Source organism: Bactrocera latifrons, unplaced genomic scaffold (assembly GCF_001853355.1).
Source record: "Bactrocera latifrons isolate USDA-ARS-PBARC rearing strain unplaced genomic scaffold, ASM185335v1 scaffold_218, whole genome shotgun sequence".
Classification (NCBI taxonomy): domain Eukaryota; kingdom Metazoa; phylum Arthropoda; class Insecta; order Diptera; family Tephritidae; genus Bactrocera; species Bactrocera latifrons.
In genome coordinates, this window is record NW_017535719.1 from 89,346 (window position 1) to 114,721 (window position 25,376).

The 25,376-nt window shown below is 35.3% G+C and overlaps 1 protein-coding gene across 1 annotated transcript in view; it reads left to right on the forward strand.

Annotated features, from left to right (window-relative positions):
• LOC108968479 overlaps positions 1-25,376 on the forward strand; it is a 197,517-nt gene that overhangs the window by 69,680 nt on the left and 102,461 nt on the right. The window contains 3 exon segments of the mRNA XM_018932538.1: positions 12,711-13,054; positions 13,113-13,323; positions 17,274-17,623. Coding sequence (XP_018788083.1) covers positions 12,711-13,054; positions 13,113-13,323; positions 17,274-17,623 — 905 coding nt within the window.

Genomic DNA, 25,376 nt, shown 5'->3' on the forward strand with positions numbered 1-25,376 from the left:
GTCATATGTAAAAGAATCGTTTCTGGCCACTCCCAAGTGAATGGCGATCAGAAAACTTTCCTCACTTGCGTGAACTTCTACACATGACTCCATCCTCCAATCGTATTTTATAAAAATTAATTATTTAAAAAAAACGCTAAGATTGCTGCGAGCGCGCTATCTAAACTTGAATAGTGGTAAAATAAGTGAATAAGACTGCGTTCACTGGAATTTCAAATAGCGGTTTGCGCATATTTGTATGTATAGTGTAGCTAATTGAAAATCTCTTTTTATATTCCTGTGATAAAATACATAATTGGTGAGTTCTAAGATGTGCATTTTTACATGAATTACATGTGTTCACATTTTGTTCATATTGTTAGATTATAATGCCTAGGGCCACCTTAAATCCTTCAACTGAGCGAAGAAGACGTCAAGAAGCTAGAAGAAGTCGACCAAGCCAGCAAAGAAATATTCATCTTGCCCATGCAAGGCAAACAATGCATAACCGCCGACAGGAACAAAGTCATCAAATGGTAGTCCAGCGTATAAGTGACTTGGTACCATCATATATTTTAAAGTTAAGCAGTGACACACTTCTAGGAGAATACAGGAAAAGCTTCCAAAAACTTATTGTTCCGCACGCCTCGGAATCATCCAAGAACCACATACCGTTGGGCGTATGGATCAACAATGAATATTTTGTATGGCAAAACTATTTGCAAGTGAAGTTAGCGGTAGAAGTTTTTCAATTTGTTGTCACAAAGGGAAGGTGAGTTTGCCAGAAATTTCTGTATGTGAAAAACTTAAAACTATAATCCAACGCAATGATTCTGTAACAAAAAACTATTTTGAAAACATAAGAAAATTTAACAACGCTTTTGCATTTGCATCAGTTCAATTAAACTTTGTTAACATCCCTGGAAGAGGCCCCTTTGTTTCAAGCTAAACGGTGAAGTATATCATAGAATTGGAGGTTTACAACCACCTGAGGGTGAAACATCCTCATATGCTGGCCTATTTATTTTTGACAATGATGATGCTTTGCAATATCGTACAAACCGAGAGGTTAATAACAGTTGTTGCCTGTTTCTTATGAACCAACTACAAACAATGCTTATATCCTACAATCCGTATGCGAGTTTATTCAATTGTGTCAAATATATGTATAATAATACGGATATTGCTGATATGCAAATACAATTTAGTACGGAAAATGCTTTCCATCCCGGAAGATATAATGCACCCACTGTATCTGAAGTTGCGGCAGTTTTTTTGAATCAGGATGGCGTTCCACCAGGCAAATTTGACTTTACAATTTCTTATAAGTCAGATGGATCACTTAGTAAAATATCGTATCTGAATCCCCATTCAGATCCAATGTGCTATCCTCTGCTCTTTCCCTGTGGAGACGCAGGATGGAAACCAGGTATGCAACATGTCGACATACACGCAACTGCAATACGAAGCGTTACCACTCAATTGCAATATTATTGTTACCGTTTGGCAATATGAGGTGAATTTAATATAATACAAGCTTCAGGCAAATTATTTCAGCAGTACGTTGTAGACAGTTATGTCAAAGTGGAGGGCTCCAGAGTTGCATACATTAGATCACATCAAAAAGATTTAAGAGTTGAAAGCTATAAGGGGTTAATGAATTTCCTTCCTGCAGATGCTCAACAAATAGGTGCAGCTACAGGACTTTCTGTTATTCTTCCGTCTTCGTTTATTGGTAGCCCGCGAAACTTGCTTCAAAATTATCAAGATGCTATGACTATAGTATCCCGCTTTGGCAAACCAGACATTTTCCTTACATTTCCTTGCAACCCTAAATGGATTGAAATAACATCAGAACTTAAGTCGTATGAGAGGACAGAAAACAGGCCTGATTTAATCTCAAGAGTATTTCACTTAAAACTGAAATCACTTTTAGATGATTTATTAAAAAAGCACGTACTAGGCGTAGTTCTTGCGTATGTTAGTGTAATCGAATTTTAAAACAGAGGCCTACCGCACGCGCATATTCTTCTTATGCTTCTTCAAGCTCAGTTCAATTGAAGATGTGGATTCCTTAATTTCTGCCGAGCTTCCAAACAATGAGGAAGACCCGCAACTTTTTACAATTATAAAGCAAACTATGACGCACGGCCCATGCGGTATTTTAAATCCAAACAGCCCCTGTATGAAAGACGGTCAGTATAGAAAAGGGTTCCCCAAAGAATTTCGAAGTGAAACAAACATAAAGACGTCGTGAGAATTATGTTACAGCAACTACTGAAAATCAGGAAATCGACAATCGCTGGATCGTACCGTATGATTCTTACCTAAGTCGAAAATATCAGGCTCACATTAATGTCGAGCATTGTTCCTCAATTAAATCAGTTAAGTATTTGTACAAATACGTTTATAAGGGTCATGACTGTGCTTCACTGAAATTGAGCATTAACTCTGACAGGCAAAGGGAAGTAAATGCAGACGAAGTTAATACATTCTTAGACTGTCGTTATGTTGGTCCTCCAGAAGCAATGTGGCGACTTCATGAGCGCCAACTCTTTCATCGTTCACACGGAAATACGTACGGCAAATGATGTAGTCTATGATAGCTTTCAAGCAGCTGCGGAAAAATTGCATTTAGTAGGTAACAATGCTGAGTGGAAAGAATGTTTGCAGGAAGCTGTAACTTACCAAATACCAACTGAGTTGAGATGGCTTTCTGCAATTATTTGCGTTTTCTGTTCRCCAACCAACATTTTGGAGCTTTGGCATATATTTCGTGATGCATTATCGGAGGATTACCAAAAAAAAAAAAAAAACACCAGCGCGACGAGTCCTACAATCGTGCTCTACTAGATTTAGAAAACATTTTTAAAATGCATGGCAGAACGTGTCAACACTTTTGCTTACCTCAACCAACTATAGTTGACCAGCCTAACATACTCTACGACGTTGAACAAGAACGTCAACATGGACAAAAAGCTTTTAGCAAACTGAATCAAGAGCAAACGTTAATAGTGGTGCTGCGAATCTGTTACCTGGGGGACGAACTTTACATGCTCTTTTTAAGCTACCTGTGCCTATTTTAGATACTTCAGTGTCATCTATGCGGCCCAACTCAAAAGAAGCACAACTTTTACGGAAAACATATTTATTTATTTGGAACGCAGTATCTATGGATGCAATAACCATTGTTGATAAGCTTTTCAAAGATATAACAAATGTGAATTTGCCATTTGGAGGAAAAATATTTGTGTTTGGGGGTGATTTTAGACAAGTTCTTCCAGTTGTTAGACATGCCACCAGAACTTCAATTATTCAAAATTGCATTAAACGCTCACCGTTGTGGTCAAAGGTGAAAATTCGTAGATTAGTTCAAAATGGGAAATGGTGACTTAGAAATCCAACATGAAATATCCGAAGATACTATTAAAATTCCACGACAATACTACGCTGATTATGATACCCTAATTGATAAGGTTTACGGCACAAATGAATGATGACAGTAGCATATCTAAGTTTTACAGCTACTTTATGTCCAAAAATGATGAATGCTCGACTTTTAATGAGTATRTAGTATCAAAGTTATTGCCTGGGGATATTAAAATTTATCTAAGTTGCGATACAGTCGAAAAAAATGAAAGTTATGATGCTCAGTGTTATCCAACTGAGTTTCTTAATTCTCTAAATCCTTCCAGCTTACCTCCACATAAACTATTTTTGAAGAAAAATACAATCGTTATGTTGATTCGTAATCTTAATGCCAAAGAAGGACTTATAAATGGTGCCAGAATGGTCGTCAGCCATTTAGGCGAGAACGCAATAACTGTAAAATTAATCGATTCGGGAAAAATAGCTGTCATACCGCGAGTTAAACTAATTCCTTCAGATCCAACTGTACCCTTAAAGATGACTAGAAAACAGTTCCCTTTAACAGTCGCCTTCGCTATGACTATAAACAAAGCCCAAGGTCAAACATTCGATAAAGCCGGTTTATATTTACCTAGCTATTACTTCTGATTGATGGTTTTGTGGTCATATTTATAAAAAAAAAAGTTAAATGTTGCTTTTTCTCAAATTTTCAGAAATTCGAAACTTAAAAATTTTAGAAAAAGGTTTGAAAAATCCTGAACCTGGACTAATAAAAGGTTTCAAACCATTTTTGTTTTTTTTTTTTGTTGCGCAAGGCGCGCACGGGTCCACCTAGTTATAATATATTACACTAATATTATATGTAAATCGCATTTCATTTAAATTTTCATACGTATCTACATATCAGCACCTAGTTACATACATATGTAAGTACAATTCAAATTCAAATCGTGATATTATCATTTATCAGTAAAAAGTGTGAGCGCACTGCTGCTATATGTACATACATACATCCATATTCATATGTGTACGACATKGCCGGACAATTAATGCATACACAAACCAACATACTTATATACGTTCCCATGTAGATATGTATGTCCCCCGCAAAAACCACAAATATTGTTCTGAAAAAACAACAAACGTGTCAATTAGTTTATTTGTCGATTTTCAAGTCAAGAAATGTGCCAAAGAAAATATTCAATATTCCTCAGATTTATGTGTACAGTGAATCCCGGCTAAGTAGTACTCCGCTTAAATGAAAATCATCCCTCTTGCTGCATCTCACGGTTTGTTTTTTGAAATAAATAGAAATTATTGTTTTAAGTACCAATCGCTTAAGTATCCGCACTCGCTTATGTGCCATATGATATTTTTATTTTTAACAAATCAGAAAACTCTGTATGTTCGATTGTGGCACATAACCGGGATTGACTGTATTTGTCAAGGAATGTAAAAAATATTTGTACGCGGCTTGCAAAATTCTGCGTCGTTCGTGAAGCTGCTACAGCGGCAAGGGAAGCAGTGGCAATTGGCGATCGTTTGTTTGTGTTTTCGGCACAGCTCGGATTTTCTACAAACAACACAATACTGTGATGCTTTGTTGTCACGTCAGCCCTTCGACACATTGACTCTTTGAAAAAAATTGAGCTTCAGCCATTGGTTGCCCATGAATCGAAAATTTCGCATGAAGCAATAAGTTTATACAATTACATACAAAGATGTGTGTGGACAAATGTACAAACATTATGCGTATGGTTCGTTTTGTTTACATGCACACATAATTACATATGTACGTGAATATATTCGCCTGCTTGGTCTTTTAACATGTTATCAAAACCTTTAAAGGCCTGCGAATAAATATGTAGTTATATATACAATTTACATATATAGTATATCTTATCAAACCTGACATAATTAGGTAATACTGCAAATATGATTTTATTATACAGGGTGGCTGATGAATTTTGCTATATTAAGAAACTCAAATAATTTTTTTTTTTCAGTGTATGGAATTTATTTTTATTTTATTCATGTTAAAGCTCATTCAAGTTTACGAAATATAGCTTAATTAGTTTTAAAAATAATGCAATTTAAATGCCCCTCCTGCTCGTTGATGCATGTGCGGCATCTTATCAAAAAGTTGTTCATTACTGCTTGGAGAGTTGAGACCGGAATAGCCGCAATTGTTTCTCGAATGGATTGTCTTAGTTCATTCAAATTTGTTGGTTTTGCTTTGTAGACTTCCTGTTTGCAATAACCCCACAAGAAAAAGTCAGGTGCAGTAAGGTCAAACGACCTGGGTGGCCAACGGAATGTGGATTTTCTGGATATCAGCTTATTGGGAAATTTTCGTCGCAATTCTGTCATAACAGGACATGTAAGGAGCTGCACCACCTTGCTGAAACCACACGGAGTTGAAAGGCGTAATTCTGGATAGAAAAACTCTCTCAACATGCTCAAGTAACGGTCTCCAGTAACCGTAACGGTGTGACCGTTTTCTTCGAAGAAGTAGGGCCCGACAATGCAGCGTGATGAAACTGCACACCACACTGTGAAACGAAGTGGATGCATTTCCGTCTCATGGAGTATCTGTGGGTTGGAAGCACTCCATATTCGATAATTTTGTTTGTTTATGTTGCCATTTAAATCGAAATGGGCCTCGTCAGACATGAAAAGACAGTTCAACATGTTTCCATCCTCTTCCACCAATTGAAGCATCTTCTGGCAAAATTCCAAGCGAATCGGCAAGTCTGCAGCGTTCAGTTTGTTGTCCATTTGAATTTTATATGGAAATAAGTCGAAATCTTTGTGCATAATTGATTGTAATGACTGTCTGCTTACACCAATTTGAGCAGATAAGCTTCTTGTCGAAACACGTGGATTGTTTTGTATGACAGTAGCTACAATAGCGATTGTTTCCTCCGTTCGAACTGAAGGGTTTCGATGGTAAGGTCTTCTGTTGACTGTCCCATGCTCGGTAAAATTGTTCACAAGTCTCATTATGGTCCATCTGCTCGGAGGATTGCCGCCAAACGTGCGCCTATACTCTCTTTGAACCGAAACTACGGACTCCAGAGCATGATAGCGGCGGACAATCCAAATTCTTGTTTCAGTGTCCCAGTTATCCATTTTTGTTAAATGTAAAAGTCAATCTGCAAAATAAACAAAAATTAACCAGCTTCATTAAATAGAAAAAAAGTTATTTAATTTTTTTTTGGTAGCGGCTTTCATCAGCCACCCAGTATATTTCCAAAGATTTAAGGAATTCATCATGATATAGGTTAATTTGTACGTACTTATGTATGTATGCACATTCTTGTGTGCTTTGATATAAAATATGTATATAGAACAGTGGTCGGCATGAGAGGATCTGTAACTGTGTTGGTGAGCAGGAAAAAAAGTAGCCCAGTTAGAAATTGGAATTAAAATTAAGCAAAAATATTTATATATTTTTTTCTTTAAAAATACATTTTCGTTCTTTTTCATCTCAATAATTAATAGTATAATGAAAATTAACAAAWTGTGTTTTAAGGATATATTCCCTGTTATCTTTAAAAGACTTGGAACATAAAAGGCAGGGCATAGTTGGTTTTGCGATATGGTCTCGCTCGATGTTAATTCGTTGCTGGCTCAACAACGACTGAACGATAGAGCGTAAGCGTACGTGTGAAGTTAGTTTGCAAAATTTTGCTAAGAAATGCCGACCACTGATATAGAACATATACATACAGTCACTAAATAAAATCTAAATACCCCCCCGAAAATTGCAATTCTGAGTCATCTATGCACAATGGAAAAACAAAACACATACCAAACGAACTCTCATTAAGAGAAATAAGATATTTTGACAATTGTTTTTTAATTTTTCTATGTTTATTAAAATTATTTCATAAAAATTGTTTTCCAAACACAGAAAAGTCAAACAGTAAATATCCCAAAAGTGAAATATCCCTAAATTCTCGATATCCTTGCTTTGATTTAGTAGCATCCAACAAAACTTTGTAAACTTATAAAACCCATTGTGCGATTGTTTTACCTAAAACGCGGTTTTTTATTTTTAAGACCTTTTTTTGATCGAATAGTGTTAAAATCACAACGCGAAAGGTTTGGTATATAAAAATGTACTCAGCTCTGGTTGCCCAGAGCTCCTTTATTTATAGATTTTCTTATCCTAATTCGTGTATGCACCACATGCAGAGTACATACACATATCTTAGTACTAATCTACTGTACATACCGACAGTATGTACACATATCTTAAACATAAGTGTTCTCAACGGCATACACAACTATTTCTTATCTAWTATTAGGATCATTTGCGATCCTTTTGGTTGCATGCATTAATATGAGGCACTATGCATGCATTTATATGCAGTACGTATGCACTCAACAGTTAGCAAATAAAACATATTGACTTAAGATAACATATTGACCTAAGATATGGATTTAGGCAATTGAATACAAATGTGCATGTGTACTTGAAAACAACCCCATATCACATGTAGCATAACAAGATCGGAAATGAACATTTACTAAACTGATCATTGAGATATTTGTACATACATATTTATATTTACGACTGTAGCCGTTAAGAACTGTTCAGAAATCTGAACAAATAGGTATATAGGAGTAATCACGTTAACTGTATTTTATCAATATGCATTAGATTATATACACAAATTTTTTAAATGAAGTAAATATTAAATGAAGTATGTTAATATTTTATTTCTAATTTTTAAATCATTAATTGGGATTTTGTAAACGAATTTCATGGGTTCGCGTGAAAAAAAAAATATTAGTATACGATTAGGGAAAATTGTCGACTATGGGAGATTTTTCCATGTGAAATTGAGCGTTCACGCGATGCAGGGAACGTTTATCATAGACAGAGATAAACTGTTCTCTGTCATAGAGTTGAGGGAGTTTCACCACAGACAAATTTTAAGCGTGTTTCACCAGAGTTTTGCAGCAGGGGACTCAAAAATAGCAGAATTGAGCATTTTCGATGTTAAATAAGAAATATAATGCTAATTTCAATGTAAAGAAATCTAGGCATACTGATTCATTTACATATTTTCTATGCGTAACCGACACGGTATATAACTTATAGATTATCGGCAAAACATCAGAAAGTTGTTTAATATATGATTTTTAGCTTTTGCCGCCGTCGTGTTTGCTTTTATGAATGAAGAAAGTTTGCCTGTTGAGAGTGCGCTTGCGTTCATGATTGAAAATGTTGTTGCATGTTTTTCTACAAATTTGGGTACCGACTATTTCGGTGCCATATTGACTTGTGCCGGTGTTGATTCTATTTTGAGACAATTGTTGTTTTTGTTGAACAATGCTTGTAATTTTTGAGGGTAACATATCTACATGTGTACGCATATCTATGTTTTTTGTTTTTTATTTTCGTAGGGAAAATCTTCAAAGATATCGTCATTTTTCCGGACGATATGTACGATTCGTATTGGCCGCACGCCCAAGCAGGACTTGCGACACAGTACGCCTACGTACGAAACCCTGAACTCCGTCGCCTTTGCTTGTATTTAGCCCGCGGAATTGCCGTTAGGCATTACATAGTGGGACCAAGCTTRGCCATTCGGCTCTTCATTCACACATTTTCGCTCTAATTCCGATTAATTTTTCTGTTTTCGCTGTGTTACCACTCTCTCTTTCGTAACTCTTGCATAGCTATGGCTGCCCACGCTCTCATTTTGTCCCAGATCGCCTTCGATTCGATCATGTACGGCACTATATTCTCCGGTGTCACGCGATCTATTCATGGTTGTATGCTCTAATAAGCCTGTGAGTGCATCTCTCCGTAGTTGCTTCGTCCCATCGTTTCTGCCATTCGTGCAGTGCTTCTCGTTTTGTCGAATACTCGCTTTATTTCCATCGCCATTATGTCTGGTGACATGAGGCCTGATATGACTACAGCCGCCTGATGTGATACAGTGCGGTAGACAAATGCAACTCTGATTGCATTTAGTCGTACTATTGATTTTACCTTTTCTGCGTATGTTTTCTACTTCATCGATATTCCCCATATGGGTGTAGCATACGTAAGTATAGACCGACTCACTTTGGCCAAGAGGCCTCGTTTATTCTGACTTGGTCCACCAATGTTAGCCATTATCCTCGTTAGGGCCGCCGTCACCCCAGATGCTTATTCACAGTTTTGTCTATGTCTATATACGTCTTGTAACTTAACCTCGAGTCTATCATCACTCCTAGATATCTCAGAGATTGCTGTGTGGTAATGATACATCCGTCAATATTGAGTGTGATTAATGCTTGTGATTAGTACTGCTTCTTTCTTTTGGCCAGCTAGTTGAAGCTTTGTCACCATAAGACATTCCTTGATTTTTTCCGCTGCATGATTGCACAGACGCTCTATTTCGTGAATTTCTTTCGCTACCAGTCACCGCGATGTCATCCGCGTATCCAATTATTTACACCTGGTTGGGTAATGGGAGGCGCAGCATTCCGCCTGTCACCATATAGCGTTGTTGTCCTTTGTCTGTGTCGTATAGCAGAACCCTATCCGACAGGTAGTTGGAGATGATCTTCAGCAAATATTGTGGTGTTTTCGTTAGAGAGCTTTTATTATATGAGGCCAGTACGCCGAATTAAAGGCATTCTTAACATCGAATGTGACCACCGCACAGTACTCTTTGGAGCCAGATATCCTTCTAAAGCTTTACTTGCGACGTCAGTAAGATTTTAATTGCGTCAATTGTTGACCTGTGTCTGCGAAATCCATATTTGTTATCGGCCAGTCCCGGTTGCTCTTTTTCGAGATGTTACTCCAGGCGTACGCTTATTATTCGCTCTAGTATTTTTCCAACCGTGTCTAGCATGCACAGTGGTCGGTACGAGTTTGGTTCTCCAGGCTGTTTGGTTTCTCCTGGTTTTTGTATTAGAAACCAAACGTTGCATTTTCCAAATTTTTAGAAATAAGCCTTCTCACTTTGCGAACAGTCTTGTGAACGAGTCAGTGTTGTGTTTAAGGGCAATATTTAGGGTCTTGTTAGGACCCTACTACCTATTTGTCAGTGGCTGTCATGCGATCTTATTTATGTACATATGTACATATGAGCAGCGCGCATATTTTATTATTGATAAGTGATAATATGATTTGAGTTCGCGAAAGCGGAAATAAACACATATGGTCGTGATACATGTGAATATAAGCTTTAAATGATAAAATATACGATTCATGCAAATATAATTTTTTTAATATATTATGATAATTTGATATATACATACATATATAATGAAGTATTATATGTGACCTGGTCTACGGAAAGAGGGCTTGGGTGTCAAAAAATMCAAAAAATCAATTTTCACTTTTTAGTTGATTCGAATGGAAGATGAGATTTTTAACAGTTGTTTCCCAGAAAACTAGTTTTAGCACCTTAGGTCCCTTTTCGTAGACCAGGTCACACATAATAAGTGTAGCGATGCTTACGTTAAGGTCGAATCAGAGAACATAAAAGAATGAGAAGGTGCAATAAATTTTGTATGATGCTCGTTTCCTGGGTTATGATCTGAAAAACCACGAGTAAGGAATTCACCATTTATTAAAAACGACTGTTTGCATATAGAAAATCGTCGAAAAAAATTGGAAGAAGTTAAACAGAAAATATAAATGTGAACTGACATATGCGTTTTTCTAATATGTACGAATTTTTATAAATAATTGTAAGAAATAATATTTTTACACAACTGTGGTATTGGTAGTAGGCGAAATGTTGGGGAAAAAGTGATTTTCTTACCTTTTCAATAATTTTTGCCTATTTTAGTGTTCCAAATTCAATAGTGCAAATCCTTTCGTTTTTATCCTTGTGGCTTTTATTTTTACAGGTTTATATGCAATCATATCTTCTAAGCATATTTAACACAAAATGCGCTAAGTCAACGAAAACCATTATACAATATGTGGCAGGGGCGGATCCAGAGAATAATTTTAAAGGGGGGGGGGGGTTGCTTTAACTATATAATTTTGTATTTGCAGCCCAAAGTCTTTTTCTTCGCGGAGTATCACTTATGCTGGAAATAATGTATAACTTTTTGTTGTTGGGGTGGATCCACGCCTTAAATATGGTAGTTCGTCATCAATATCAACAAATTAACAAAATTAATATAGTAATTTAATATCCCGTTAACAAATTAAAAAGTTCAAAGTTACATTTTCTCAATATCAGACATTTTGAAACAAATTTAATATCGGGTGACCTTTCCCGCTCGCGTTGCCAACATACTTCGTTTTTAAGCGAAATGCGTTTATTTGTCCATGATTCAGCTATTAGTTGTGGTAGTCAAATAAAACACTCCAGAAGCTCCAAGTCCTTACATTGGGTACATGGGGTATTGACCCAATTCTAACCGTTTTTGACATTACGGCATATTATTACTAAAGGTTTCCTGCAAAAAGTTCGCAGAGTTACTAATCTACAGGAAGGAAGCGTTGAAAACTGTTACCAAGCAAAATAAGAGCTCGCAAAATCTTTGGGAGTCACTAAAGCATCTTTTTGAAACATTACGTTATTCTAAATGCAAAATATGGTATCGCCGGTGAAATCAACGAGATGGTCGAATATCCATGGTACCAGGTAATAGCTTGTATTGGGTAAAATCAAGAAGTTTTGAATAAAACCAAGAAAAACCTTGAAACTGAAGAATATGATTACCTAGAGTTCACAACTAGATATGAGGTCATAATTAAATATGCCAACATTCCGCCACATGTTGAAAACCCGGTTAAATACAGAACTATTAGAACATAGGCTGAGAAGTTTTGCTTTAACCTCCTTATAGACCACATCTAGTCCTTTCTGACTACTAGTTGTTCCGGTCGATGTAGAACGCCCTCAAGATCAAGGGTATCAAAAATTGTTCTGATTCATTCACAAATATATTTATAGACCCAACACTGCAGAATCTTTCCAAAATCAAATCTAAATAATAATATGTGTAAGAAAATGTATCCATTTTGGCATAAATCTCTGTTGACTTGCTCCAAATTTATATTAATTGACAATTTAAAGAAACTACATTTCGCTGTTGGGTACAAAATTAATTGTTCTTAATATAATAATATCAGTGCAAAATTCTTCATCTTTCATCATGTCAATATGTACTACATAAATTTAGTCGATTCATACAAGTATTCTTAGTTGATGATATAATGCATATATGTACATACAATATGTATAAAGGTATAAATTTGTAATTTTATTTGGATATGGGAAACATATAATATATAACATACATCAAATATAGTATTTATGTGTTATATTACTACATACTATTTTATGTACTTGTTCAATCTCTAATTACAATTTTAATTTTTTCAGTTTCAAACAAGTAAAATAGAGAGTATATATTTAGAAGGACGTCTACTAAATTCTGGAGATAAATCGAAGATGGAATATAATGGAAGTATTAAGCTTAGATCTTCAGCACATCCAAAACTAAATTTTGCATCAAATGCAACTTGGCGATCATTGAAGGGCCACACTGAAGGTATTTTAAGTTTCAATAATGCTCAAGGCTTTAAAGATCCAAACTCCACAACTATTTGGCATTTAATACTGTCGCGCTCCTACTCCGAAGAAAATATTTGGGAAGGTTCTCGTTCGTATGCTCGCTTCAATGTCAAGATTCCTCGCTCTAAAGTCAACTTTAAACTATTTGTCAAGTAAATTAATTTGAGATTTATAAATAATTACACAAAAACTTTCTATATTTAATTTAAGACACGAAGAGCGATATAAAAATGGCAGTGAACACAATATTTTGGCTGAAATTCATTTAAGTCCAGAAAAAGAGGCCTTGCTTCTGTTTTCTGTACTAATTCCCCAAAGCGATCTGCTTACATTCGATGCTTCTTTCAATATTACTGCTTCGAAGTTCAACTCAAGTTTTGGACGCTTGAAATTTATGGAAACTGTTCCTAAATCTTATTTGGTGAGTTTATTGGTTACTATTCATGATGCTATAGAAATGTATTCGTACATATATATTGTACAATTACAATTATATACTTCGATCGGTCAAAGAAGCGAATGTTTTTCCTTTCTCGTACTCTGAAAAATTGGTTGATGGACACTTCTAAGAAAGCTTTTCCCTCCTAATGATTCCATATTTTTTTCTTGTTATCTTATAGAAAAATTTGTATCTTGCTTCCAAAATTAAAAATAAAAAACCTTTGGTTTTGTGGATTTTGAATGCTCATCAAGAAATGAGTTTGAATATTTTAAAGAAAAAATAATGTTTCTTATGATTTTGTAGCTCAACGAAAAAAAATTATTAAATAGCAAACCAGAAAACTCCTAGTTTTGTATTAAATTTACTGCTCTACAAAACTGGCTAGCTATTTTGTATTTTTATACTCTTGCAACATGTTGCTCCAGAGTATAATGGTTTTGTTTACCTAACGGTTATATGTAGCACATAAAATTAAGTGAGATATATATAGGGTTATACAAGGTGCGTTCCAAAGTAAACAGTTATCCAGCGCACACTGGTAGCGCCATTTATATGTCGATTGGTGCGTAAGAATCTGCTATCTTTATCGATTTTCCATTGAGAATGACATTCATGACATTTCATCGGTTGGAGGTGAAATTATTGCGTTTTCAGTGTCAGTATGTTTGTGTTATCCGTGCGAAAATGAGTTTCGAACAAAGAGCCGACACTAAATTTTGTTTTAAAATTTGTAAAACTTTTACCGAAACGTTTCAATTGATTACAAAAGTTTATGGCGATGATTGCCTTTCCCGTAGCAAAATGCATTAGTGTTTTCAATGGTTTCAAAGCGGTCAATGACGATCAAGATGTGGGCTAATCAAAATCTGTGATAACCGGAAATTCCATCGAAACTGTGCATGAATTCATCAAAAAACAGCCGAAATCATTTTGAAATTCATGGAAATGGAGTTGAACATCTCCAAAACATCGATTTATCGCATTTCGACCGATTTGCGCTACAAATTGACCAAAAATGGTTTAGAATCCAACATTCGAAAACGTCCTTTACAATATTGTGACTGCTGACGAAACGTGGTGGGTGGGATACGAAGAGTGCTAAATGGAAGGCACCGGCCGACACCAAAACCCAAAAAATCGCGAATGAAGAAGTCAAAAGTGAAAACAATGCTGGTTTATTTTTATGATTCCAAGGGTATTGTCTACAAAGAATTTGTTCCACCCAGCAAAAATGTTAATGCGGTATTCTACCTTGGAGTTTTCGGTCCGAATATCGGGAAGATGAAAGTTTGCGTTTGTTGAACGATAATGCACCGTCTCATCGTTCGATCCTTGTGACCGATTATTTGACCAAAAATCACATTTTAACAATTAACCACTCACCGTATTTATCTGATATGGCACCGTGCGACTTCTTCCTTTTCGAAAAAATGAAATGAAGTCCATGAAAGGAAACCGTTATGCAGACGTACAGGCCATTCAAAAGACTTGCACCGGCATACTTGCGGCCATACCGGCCATCGAGCTAAAACACTCGTTCGACATGCTTTTGGACCGTGCAAAAACTGTATTGACGCGGAAGGGAACTATTTTGAATAAAATAAAATGATTTTGCCAAAAAAAAAATATGTTATGTTTTTTTAAGTCCTGTTTACTTTGAAACTTACCTTAGAACGCTGACGAGTTGAGTCTGTCTGTCCGTTCGTCCAGCCCTGAAAGCAGTGATTTGAGTAAAAACCAAAATGAATCTTCATGAAACTTGATACACATGTTCCTTGGAAACAAAGTAAGGCGAAGTTTGCAGATGGGGCCACTGTCACGACCACAAAACTCCATAAACCGAAAACTAATAACGAGCCATAACTAAGCGTTAAAATACTATATGTGACCTGGAGCTAACGTGCGAAAAGGGAGCTAACGTGCGAAAACTAGTTTTCTGGGAAACAGCTGTTAAAAAAAAAGCATCTCATCTTCCATCCGAATCAACTAAAAAGTGAAAATTGATTTTTTGACACCTAAGCCCCCTTTCCGTAGACCAGGTCACATATATAGAACTCTTATTTGACACAAGAGAATGTGGGCTAAAAAATACAAACGTTGAAAAAGTGACAATGGTGTCGCCAAATTCACTTATTATCAATGCCTTAAGCAGTAAAATTGGATGAACTCGGAAGATATCCTAGTGCACTCCTTATGTAACGGTGTCGTTAAAAACTACTAAAAGTGCAAAAAATATTTGCTTGTTTTCAAAAATTTTCTTACTGTAGGAGTAATTGGATTTAAAGTTAAATATGGATTCAAGTTATTTTTACATAATTTAATATAAAACAAATGTCAAGAAGCGAATTAGTGAAGAGTTAGTGGATATGAAAATTAAAGAAATAAAAGTGTAAAATTCATTATAATATATTGGAAAATTTAAAATTATGTTTTTTTCATTGCGTTATAAAATTCGATAAAAAAATTTAAAATTTCTTTAAAATATTTACCGTTAATATCTTTAAACTGGTTTTGTCTACAAAAAACCGTGGTGGACCATTTTGTAGGCTTCTCTACTTAATATAAAATCTACGAAACGAAATACTTTTTCAAGTAGTTAGAGGGGAGATATAAATTTGTCTGTTTGATAATAAGACACAAATTTAAAACCCTTAAGCGGAGGGCCTTCTCGTTACAATTGAGAGCGCATACTTCAAGAGCCTTTCATAGAGGTATCTCTCAACCAATTTTTTAGAATACTCAACAAAAAAAAYAAAACATTTTTTTGACCCACCCTAATGTATATGCATAATATATGACAATTATTGTAACATACAAGTATATATGCGCAATTGATATTGCTACTTAACAAATTGAATCAAGAAATAATATAGACGATATTTTAAGTTGAGTTAGGTGCTTTAAACTATAAATTTGAGTAATATTAGCATAACGATAGAATTAGATTATTTATATATATGATCGGAGTGACGAGAAAAGTCAAAATCCGGTTGACTGTCTATCTGTCGGTCCGTCCGTCTGTGGAAGCTGTAACTTGAGTAAAAACTGAAATATATTGATGACGCAGTTTCTTAGTACCAAGAAAACTACGAGTTCGTAGATGAACGTAATCCGAACATTGTCACGCCCACAAATCGGTATTAACCAAAAATCTCTAAAGTACAATTACTAAGCACAAAATTAAGATATAGAACTCTAATTTGGCAGAGTCGATCACAGTAGCGAAGGGCCCCTATATGAAAAAAGTTTAAAAAGTGGGCTTGGCCCCGCTCCCTACTAAGTTTAATGTATATGTCTCCTAAACCACTAAAGCTGAAATAACTAAATATGCCCAACACGAATACTACAAGAATTCCTACCGATAGAGTGAAAATGCATGAAAAACCAGCTCTCTCCACATATAACGGTACTGTTCAAAACTACCAAAAGCGCRAATCAATAACCAGAAACTTAAACATTTGCCGCCGGGATGCTATAGCAAGACTTTATAGGAGCCGGGTTAAAACTTGGACGATGGGCGTGGCACCGCCCACTTTTTGGTGTAATCCCTTATCTAAGGATTAGACCAACTGAATTCTACAAAATTTGGTACGTGGCATTCTTTTTATAATCTTATCCCACGTATGAAAATGAACGAAATTGGATAATAACTACGCCTACTTCCCATATGGCACATTTTTAAATTCTACTTGATTATTTTACTTCCAGTACATAAATCAAGAAGCAATTAATATAACGGAATTAAACTTTGTACTAATAATGTTTTTAGTGTGTGCCACTTTATGGCAAAATATTGTTCAAATCCTACAAAAACAAGATAAAATATTAACACATTTTTTTTTTTAACGTAATAAGCAAGTATTATATTCTATATTTCTTTCATATCATTGCTAACTTTATTTTGCGGTAAACATTTTTAATCTTCACAGATTCATTTTAACGGTGCTTGGTTCACAGAAGACTACATTGTAATTRAAGTTAACTATAAAAACCATAACCGGCTACAGGCGCTGAAAATGTTGATAGAAACKGATAGTTTTGAAGCTACAACAATAAACGCTGCGTACCGAAGAACCCAAACATTCACCTTTAGTAATTTAAAATTTAAATATGGCAACGATCTATATGACTTTGCTATGCAACTTAATTCTCAACCTGACAATGTTAAACCCGCTATTTGTGAAATACATATAAACTTAAAGGAAAAAAAGTACTGGCTTAATTCCAGTTTGCTAATGTCACAGCCAAAACTGTGGGAAGTGGAAATACATATGGATAGGTAAGTATATGTATTATGTTTATTTTTAATGTTTTATTAAAAGTTTACATTCTATTTACACTATTTGTGTGTTAGTATGTGTATAAAATGGTATCCTTGGATCCTTGGATCGCATTTTATCCATTTTTGATAGAAGACCATTTTATTATTAGTACTGAAAATTAGCACTGAAGTTCGCAAATTTCGTATCTAAGGATTGGGAAGCTATGGTCCAATTGCAACAATTTTGAGACCATGTACTTTATTGGCACTGTTTGTGCAAAATTTAATTCCAATATCTTCACTCGTGATAGATTTGTTTTTTATGAAGTAAAAAGATCAGATGAAAATGTGATATATGGAAAGTTGGCAACATAAGAATTTCAAGGCAATGTTACCATATGTACCCAAGATGGTTGAAATTAGTCGAATCGTTCTGTTTTCACCAAAGAGGCCACTCCCTTCGGCCAAGTTTCCACCTCTCATTTTTGAAGTTGCACACTTATTAAATGTTTTTATACTACAGTTGAGATTCGTATGGGCCTTCTTGAACTCCTGACTTTACAATGCACACGATCACATTCGATCCGTACCTGTCCATTTAAACTGCTTGCGCAAATCGATACAAATACGAGTATTGGAAAAATGGATTGGTGTAATATTTTTGCGCTTTTTTGGTGGAGATTTTTTCCACTTTTAATTGTATTTGGACTTTGCGTGTAATAACACTGAATTCCGTTACAACTATGTACATTTATTACGTACATTAAATTCAAGTATTGAAGTGGAAATAACCTTTGATATCATCCGTTTTATTTTGTTGAGTTCGAAATTTGAAGATTTATTTCAAATGAATTTTGTAATACTTATCTTTTTATACTCTTGCAACTAGTTGCTGTTCACGTAACGGTTCTACGAATCACCTAAAATTAAGCGAGATAGGTATAAGCTTATATTTAAATGATGAGGGTGACGAGAAAAGTTGAAATCCAGTTGACTGCCAGTCTGTCCGTCCGTCCGTCCATGCAAGCTGTAACTTGAGTAAAAATTGAGATATCCCAATAAAACTTGGTATGTGGGTTCCTTAGTACAAACCGTCACGCCCACAAATCGATATTAAGGGAGAACATATAAGGGATCATAACTAAACACTAAATTAAGATATAAAGCTGTAATTTAATACAGAGCAAGGGCATCCGTATTCAAATTCTTTTAAAGAAGTGGGCTTGGTCCCACCTTCTAACAAGTATAATGTACATATCTCCTAAACTACTTAAGCTACAACAACCAAATTTGTTCAGTACAAATCTTAAAAGAACTTCTACGGACAGTGTGAAAATGGATGAAATCGGATGACGACCTCGCTCACTCCCAATAAAACGGTTATATTCTTATGCTACAATGCGTTATGTTAGAATAGGTTCCGAATATTTAGACCCCGGTACCTATAGTTGGCTTTTGAAATCCTTCTCTTATAATGGTGTATCTGTATGTCAAAAATAAACTGAACCGGAAAAATACTTACTTTAATGTACTTAATGTAAAGATTTTCGAGCTTCCGGTTGACTTTGTACCGCATATATCGGCCAATATGTTAGTTATCCCAATGAAGATAAAGGGAGCGGCTTTTACTCACAACAGTATATCTTTATACGTAAAATAGATAAATTTGAGCGAAAACTTTACCTATCTAATATATAACTAATAACAGAATTTTCAAACATTTAGCTAACTTTACTCTTATGATTCGTTTACAAGTACAAAGAAAAGTCCAAAAACTGTTTTATATCATGAATAAAGGATATGGTCGTACACGAAATAATGTTCACTTGTATGTATGGCATGTCGATACGGCTGTCCAATGTAGAAAATACGAGAGCATTTAATCGCTCATTTCGTACAATGAAGAAACATTGCAATAGGGTGTGTAATGCACGGAAAGATTTGTATGGCAATTACCTGATTCGTGATACAAGCATATGAATATGTAATGATGCAACTGGAAGTGATGTTGCAGTTATATTTTCGACTGTAGACGTTACGATCAATGAGAGAAATATGATATAATTATTTTTCAAAAAGAAATGTAGTGGTTAAGAATGTATCAGTACAGTGTCTCGTGAAAACTCTAACCAATAAAAACCATACTTGTTCGAGTTAACGAGTTGTGCGACTCTTCGTTGCATGCAACGTTGCGTTGCCAAACAAAGCAAAGTTTTTTGAGGTAATAAAGTAATTAATAGAATAAATTTTTTGGATAGAGTTGGTATCACTAGACTGATTTTTATTAAAAAGTGGTTGTAGCCACCGTTACAACAGCGTTCAAGTCGTTCTTCCCTTTCGCTGTTTGACGTCAATTGAAGATTCCAAGCTTAAATAGGTCCTTCTGCACCTGGTCTTTCTAACGGTCCCCTCCTCTTCCTCTGCATTTCCCGACGGATACTGCGTCGAATACTTTCAGAACTGCAGTTTTCTTTTACTTCTGGACAACATGGCCTAGTAATCGTAGACGATGTCTTTTTATTCGCTTAAATTTATCAATACCGTCGTAGAACTCGTAGCGCTTATTGTTTCATCGAATGCGATACTTGCCGTGGCCAATGCGTAAAGCACTACAAATCTTTCGCAGAATATAAGATATTTTCGAACAAAAGAACAAGGGGTTCATATATTCGGTAACTAAAAGCATAGCACGAATCAACAAGTAAAAACAAAGAAACACAAAATCAAACAAACAATAATGAGTGCTTCGCAGGCTCATCACCAAGGCCGTAGGCATTCCTAAACTGCCTACTTCAGCTTTGTCGACCCAATAACAACCAAAACTACTGGCGATAAAAAGTGTAACGGCGACGATTAGTCATCGCGGCGATCAGCTGAAAAGAATACAGTCAGCAGAATCAGCCGAAAACAACAATCGGGCAACAACAAATGCCTTGACAGCAACCAGTATATAGGTACCAGCAAAAGCGCAGGCGTGGTTGTGAACCGATTTCACCCATATTTGGTACATATCATTAGGGTGTTAAGGAAATATTATACACCGAATTTCATTGAAATCGGTGGAGTACTTCCTGAGATATGGTTTTTGGTCCATAACTGGGTGACGCCACACCCATTTTCAATTTTTAAAGAAAGCCAGGGTGCAGCTTCCTTCTGACATTTCTTCCGAAAAATTTAGTGTTTCTGACGTTTTTTGTTAGTCGGTATGTACTATGTATAACTGTATATGGCCTAAAAGAAACGACTCTATACAGTTTGGGGCGTGCCAGTGATTTTGCCCATCTTCGAACTTAACACTGTTATTTATCCAAGGAATACGTGTACCAGCTTGCACGGACGGACGGACAGACAGACATCCGGATTCAACTCTACTCGTCACCCTAATCACTTTGGTATATATAACCCTATATCTGACTCTTTTAGTTTTAGGATTTACAAACAACCGTTATGTGAACAAAACTATAATACTCTCTTTACCAGCTTTGTTGCGAGAGTATAAAAATGCAGCCATTACGGAGGAAATCACACTGCTAACAACAAAGGTTGCCCTGTATATAAAAATTTTAAATCGAAGTTATCACAGGGCATTCAAGCAAGTCGTAACCTGTAACATTTGGTTACACCCCGTAATGAAATTATAGCAACCTCAGAAAAAAGTTCAAATCCTATTACTTCTAACAATAATAATATGCAAGGAAGATATGCAAATGTGGGGAAAGGTAACACTGTGCAAATGCAACTGCCGCAAAATCCTCCAAATGAAATGAAATGGTATTAAAAATATGATTATAAATCTTACAACTACATGATCCAAGATTGAATAAAATCACAAAAGCAAATGCTGCAAAATTTATTAAGTAAACAGTGAGCATACTAAATATCTGTGAATGGAATGCTAACGGTGTTAACCAACATAAATTAGAGATTATCAGATTTCTGTCTGAAAAGAATATAGATGTAATTCAGAAACGTATCTAACAAATTAAAATAATTTTAATATACCGGCATTTAGACTATATGTTACAAATCATTCCGATGGAAATGCGCGTGGTGGCACGGCAGTGTTGATTAGAAATCGTTCAAACTACTATGCTATAGAATCTCATGCTACACCACAGTTACAAGCTACAACAATATCACTAAAAAATCGGGGTTTTGACTTAAACCTTGCGGCTATATACCGTCCAATGCTTTTTTGGAACACTAGGTCAAAGATTTCTAGCAGGTGGAGATTACGACGCAAAGCACACGTACTGGGGCTCACGTCTTATCAACCCGAAAGGACGACAATTGTATCAAACTGTTGTAAATAAGCACAATAACCGTGAAATAATATCTCCTGGTAAGCCGATATATTGACCTAATGATCGTAAGAAAATACCAGATTTAATTTATTTTGCTGTAATCAAAAATATAGACAAATCGCACATAACAGCTGTAATCAAAAATATAGAGAAATCGCACATAACAGCCGATACATGTACGAATTTATATTTTGATCACTCTCCTGTAATAATAAAGTTATGTGAACAACCCATATTCGTTAATCCAAAAGTGGGTCTAACTTCTTATAAAACGAATTGGTTAATATAAAGAATACGTCAGTAGCCACATTAATATTGAGTACAAAATAAATACAGGAAGAGATATTGACGAAAGCATAAGAGAAGTCAAAGATATAATAACCAACGCAGCTGTCTTAGCAACACCAAACAAAAGCTATAATCCGCTTGGACTGAAATAGAAATGCTTGTAAATGAAAAAAGGCGTGCAGGACGTGAATGGCAGATGAATCGTTTACCTTCCACTCAGCTTCAATTAAACTCTGCTGTACGTAAATTTAAAAAAAGCGCTTAAACGTGAGGAAGAATTGGACACCGAAATGTATACAAAGAAGCTGTGTCCAAATTCAAGCAAGCAAAATCCCCTTTGGAAAGTACGTGAAGCCACCAACTGACTCCAACATGCCTATACGCTCGAGTCTCTTAAGACTTCACCTTCTGAAATTATTCGTATCATCAAAGAACTTAATCAAAAGAAGTCGCCGGGACATGATAATATTTCCCCAAAAATGCTAATTGAGTTAGCAATTATTGCTGCAGAGGTGCTCTCTTTGCTCTTCAATGCAATTCTTAGTTKCGGATATTATCTAATTTCATGGAAAAAGTCGCAGACTATCTCGATAGATAAACATGGGAAAGACTTAACACAGCGCCTTCATACCGACCAATCAGTCTTCTACCCTGTCTTCCAAAAGCATTTGAAAAAGTATTGCTATCAAAGATGTCTCCTGTCCTCCATGAAAATAATACAACACCAATGCATCAATTCGGTTTTCGTGCGAAACAAAAGAGCAAGTAAAAAGAATTACTAACGAGATAAGGAAAACATTTGAGCACAGGGAGTACTGTTCAGATTAAAAAAATTCTACCGTCAGAATTATATAAATCACTGGAGTCTTATTTAAAAAATGGAAAATTTATGGTAAAAGTGTGAGATTTCATATCTGATGAACGACAGATAAGAGCTGGTGTACCCCAGGGCAGTGTTTTGGCCCAACAGTATACATCATATATACAGCAGATCTGCCAACAGCTAATAATGTATTAACTTCAACTTTTGCGGACGACACAGCTGTAGTGAGCCGTAACAAATGTCATATTTTAGCACCAAGAATATTAGCGAAGCTATTAAGTTCTGTCGAAGAATGGCTAGCGAACTGGTGTATAAATGTGAATGATCAGAAGTGTAAGCATATTACAATTTCATTAAGATCAAAAATGTGCCCGGCAGTAAAAATAAACAATATTTTAGTACCCCAAGCGAACGAAGTGAGATATCTTGGTATTCACCTAGATAGAAGGAGAAAACACATCAATATTAGAACAACATGTATGAAACTTAGCCTAGACAACAAAGTGCTTTTCTATAATGCGGTCATAAAGCCTTTTGGGCATTTAAATTAAAACACCCCACTTATTACGATTGCGAATTATTATATATTGGACTTTTAATATGATTTATGGTATATTAAAACAACTGACTTTTGATCTTTCAATACTTAATAAGGCTTTAGTTCTCAATTAATAAATGTTTTTAATGTTAGTTTGTAATTGAAAATTAATTCTACAATGCATTAAATTGCAAAATGTTTCATGAAATATTTTTTAAATTTTGCATTTTCACTGTTTTAAATTTTTTAATGGCAATCTTGACCGGTGTTCACATATATTTTTGGTATAATTTCAATCTGGTCGTTCCAGGCATTCCAATTGCAAAACGTCAAAACCTACCCAATCCAGTCAACTGTCAAAGTTCGGTAGGTGMGCGATTCTCACATTTCCAGTGACAGGAGAGTTGGACATCTCTTTATCTCTGCTTAACTTTAGCTTAAGGGGTTACATAGGTTGCCTCGGATAAAAACCAGCCGCTTTGAATATTGTTTCTCATATAAAAAATATAATATTTTATTACAATTTTTTTCACAGACATACATTATTATCAAGGAAGTTATGAGTTTTTGGGAAAAAAAAAATTTTAACTCGGGCAATACGACGCCGTTTCCGGTGATCCCTGGTAAAAAAGATGCGCCTGTGATGGCAGGATACTTACAGGATCAATGTATCTGAAAGGCTTGTGTAAAATTTCATGAAAATCGGTTGAGTAGTTCTCGAAAAACTTTGCCAACTGACTTCAAAGTCAGTTTCGATAAATACGCGTTTGAAGAAGGCGCCTTGAGCTTAGCTTGCCTCGAGCGCACAAGTTCTTAAGGCTGTATCTCCGAAACTGCTACTCGGAAAATTTAGTACAATATATCTCTAGAGTAGAAGGAATTAGAGGTTTTAGAATTTAATAAGACAAAAAAAAATTTTTTTTGAATATATTTTTATAAAAGAAATATTTGTGATCTACATTTCTTATACAATAGCTTCGAAAATGTGTCTACAACCACGCCTACTTGTCATACAACTCAATTTTAAATGCCATCTGATTATTTCATGTTCCAGTGTACGAATTAATCACAAGTAAATGAATCGGGATGAAAGTTTTCACAACTACTATCTTTGAAGTGTGCCAACTTACGACAAAAACTTTGTAAGCCCCCAGGTACCAAATATTTGGCGCCCAGTTCCTATTGCGAACTTTTTATCGAAAATATCGGTCAATCTGTGAGATATGCTACGGAAGCTTAGAGAGTGTCCTGTGTCAAAAAATAAATGAATCGGATCAATATCTCCCTTATCCCCCATATACCTAACACAGAGAACTTCCGGTTGATTTTATAACCCATGTATCGGCCAATATGTAAATTAATTAATTAAATTCACTGAACTTATAATATTGGACATATGTACTATTGTTTAGAGCCGAAAATATATATGTGATATTGGATTAGGAATTACCTAACCTCCTATATACGAAATATAATAATTTTCGTTATTCTAATAAACCATGTCCTTAATCGGTCAGTTATATATTAATAAAACTGCTYAAAAATATTTTCTTGGATATACCTGTCAAAAGTTAGTGAAATCAGTACAGACCTTTACTTCCCATATATCCTATATACTGATTTGCGATTTTCCACCGGTCCTTAAATATTTAAGGTTTGTTAAAATGTTTGATATTTAAGCAAAATTAATTGGACAAGCTTTCTTAATAATTAAGTGGTTTAGCGCTTAATAAAAATGGAGTTGGCTAGCAGTTTTCGTCTAGGATATATTCTTTCGAGTATATATAGGAAACGATTGAAAGTCTCTTGCAGATAACA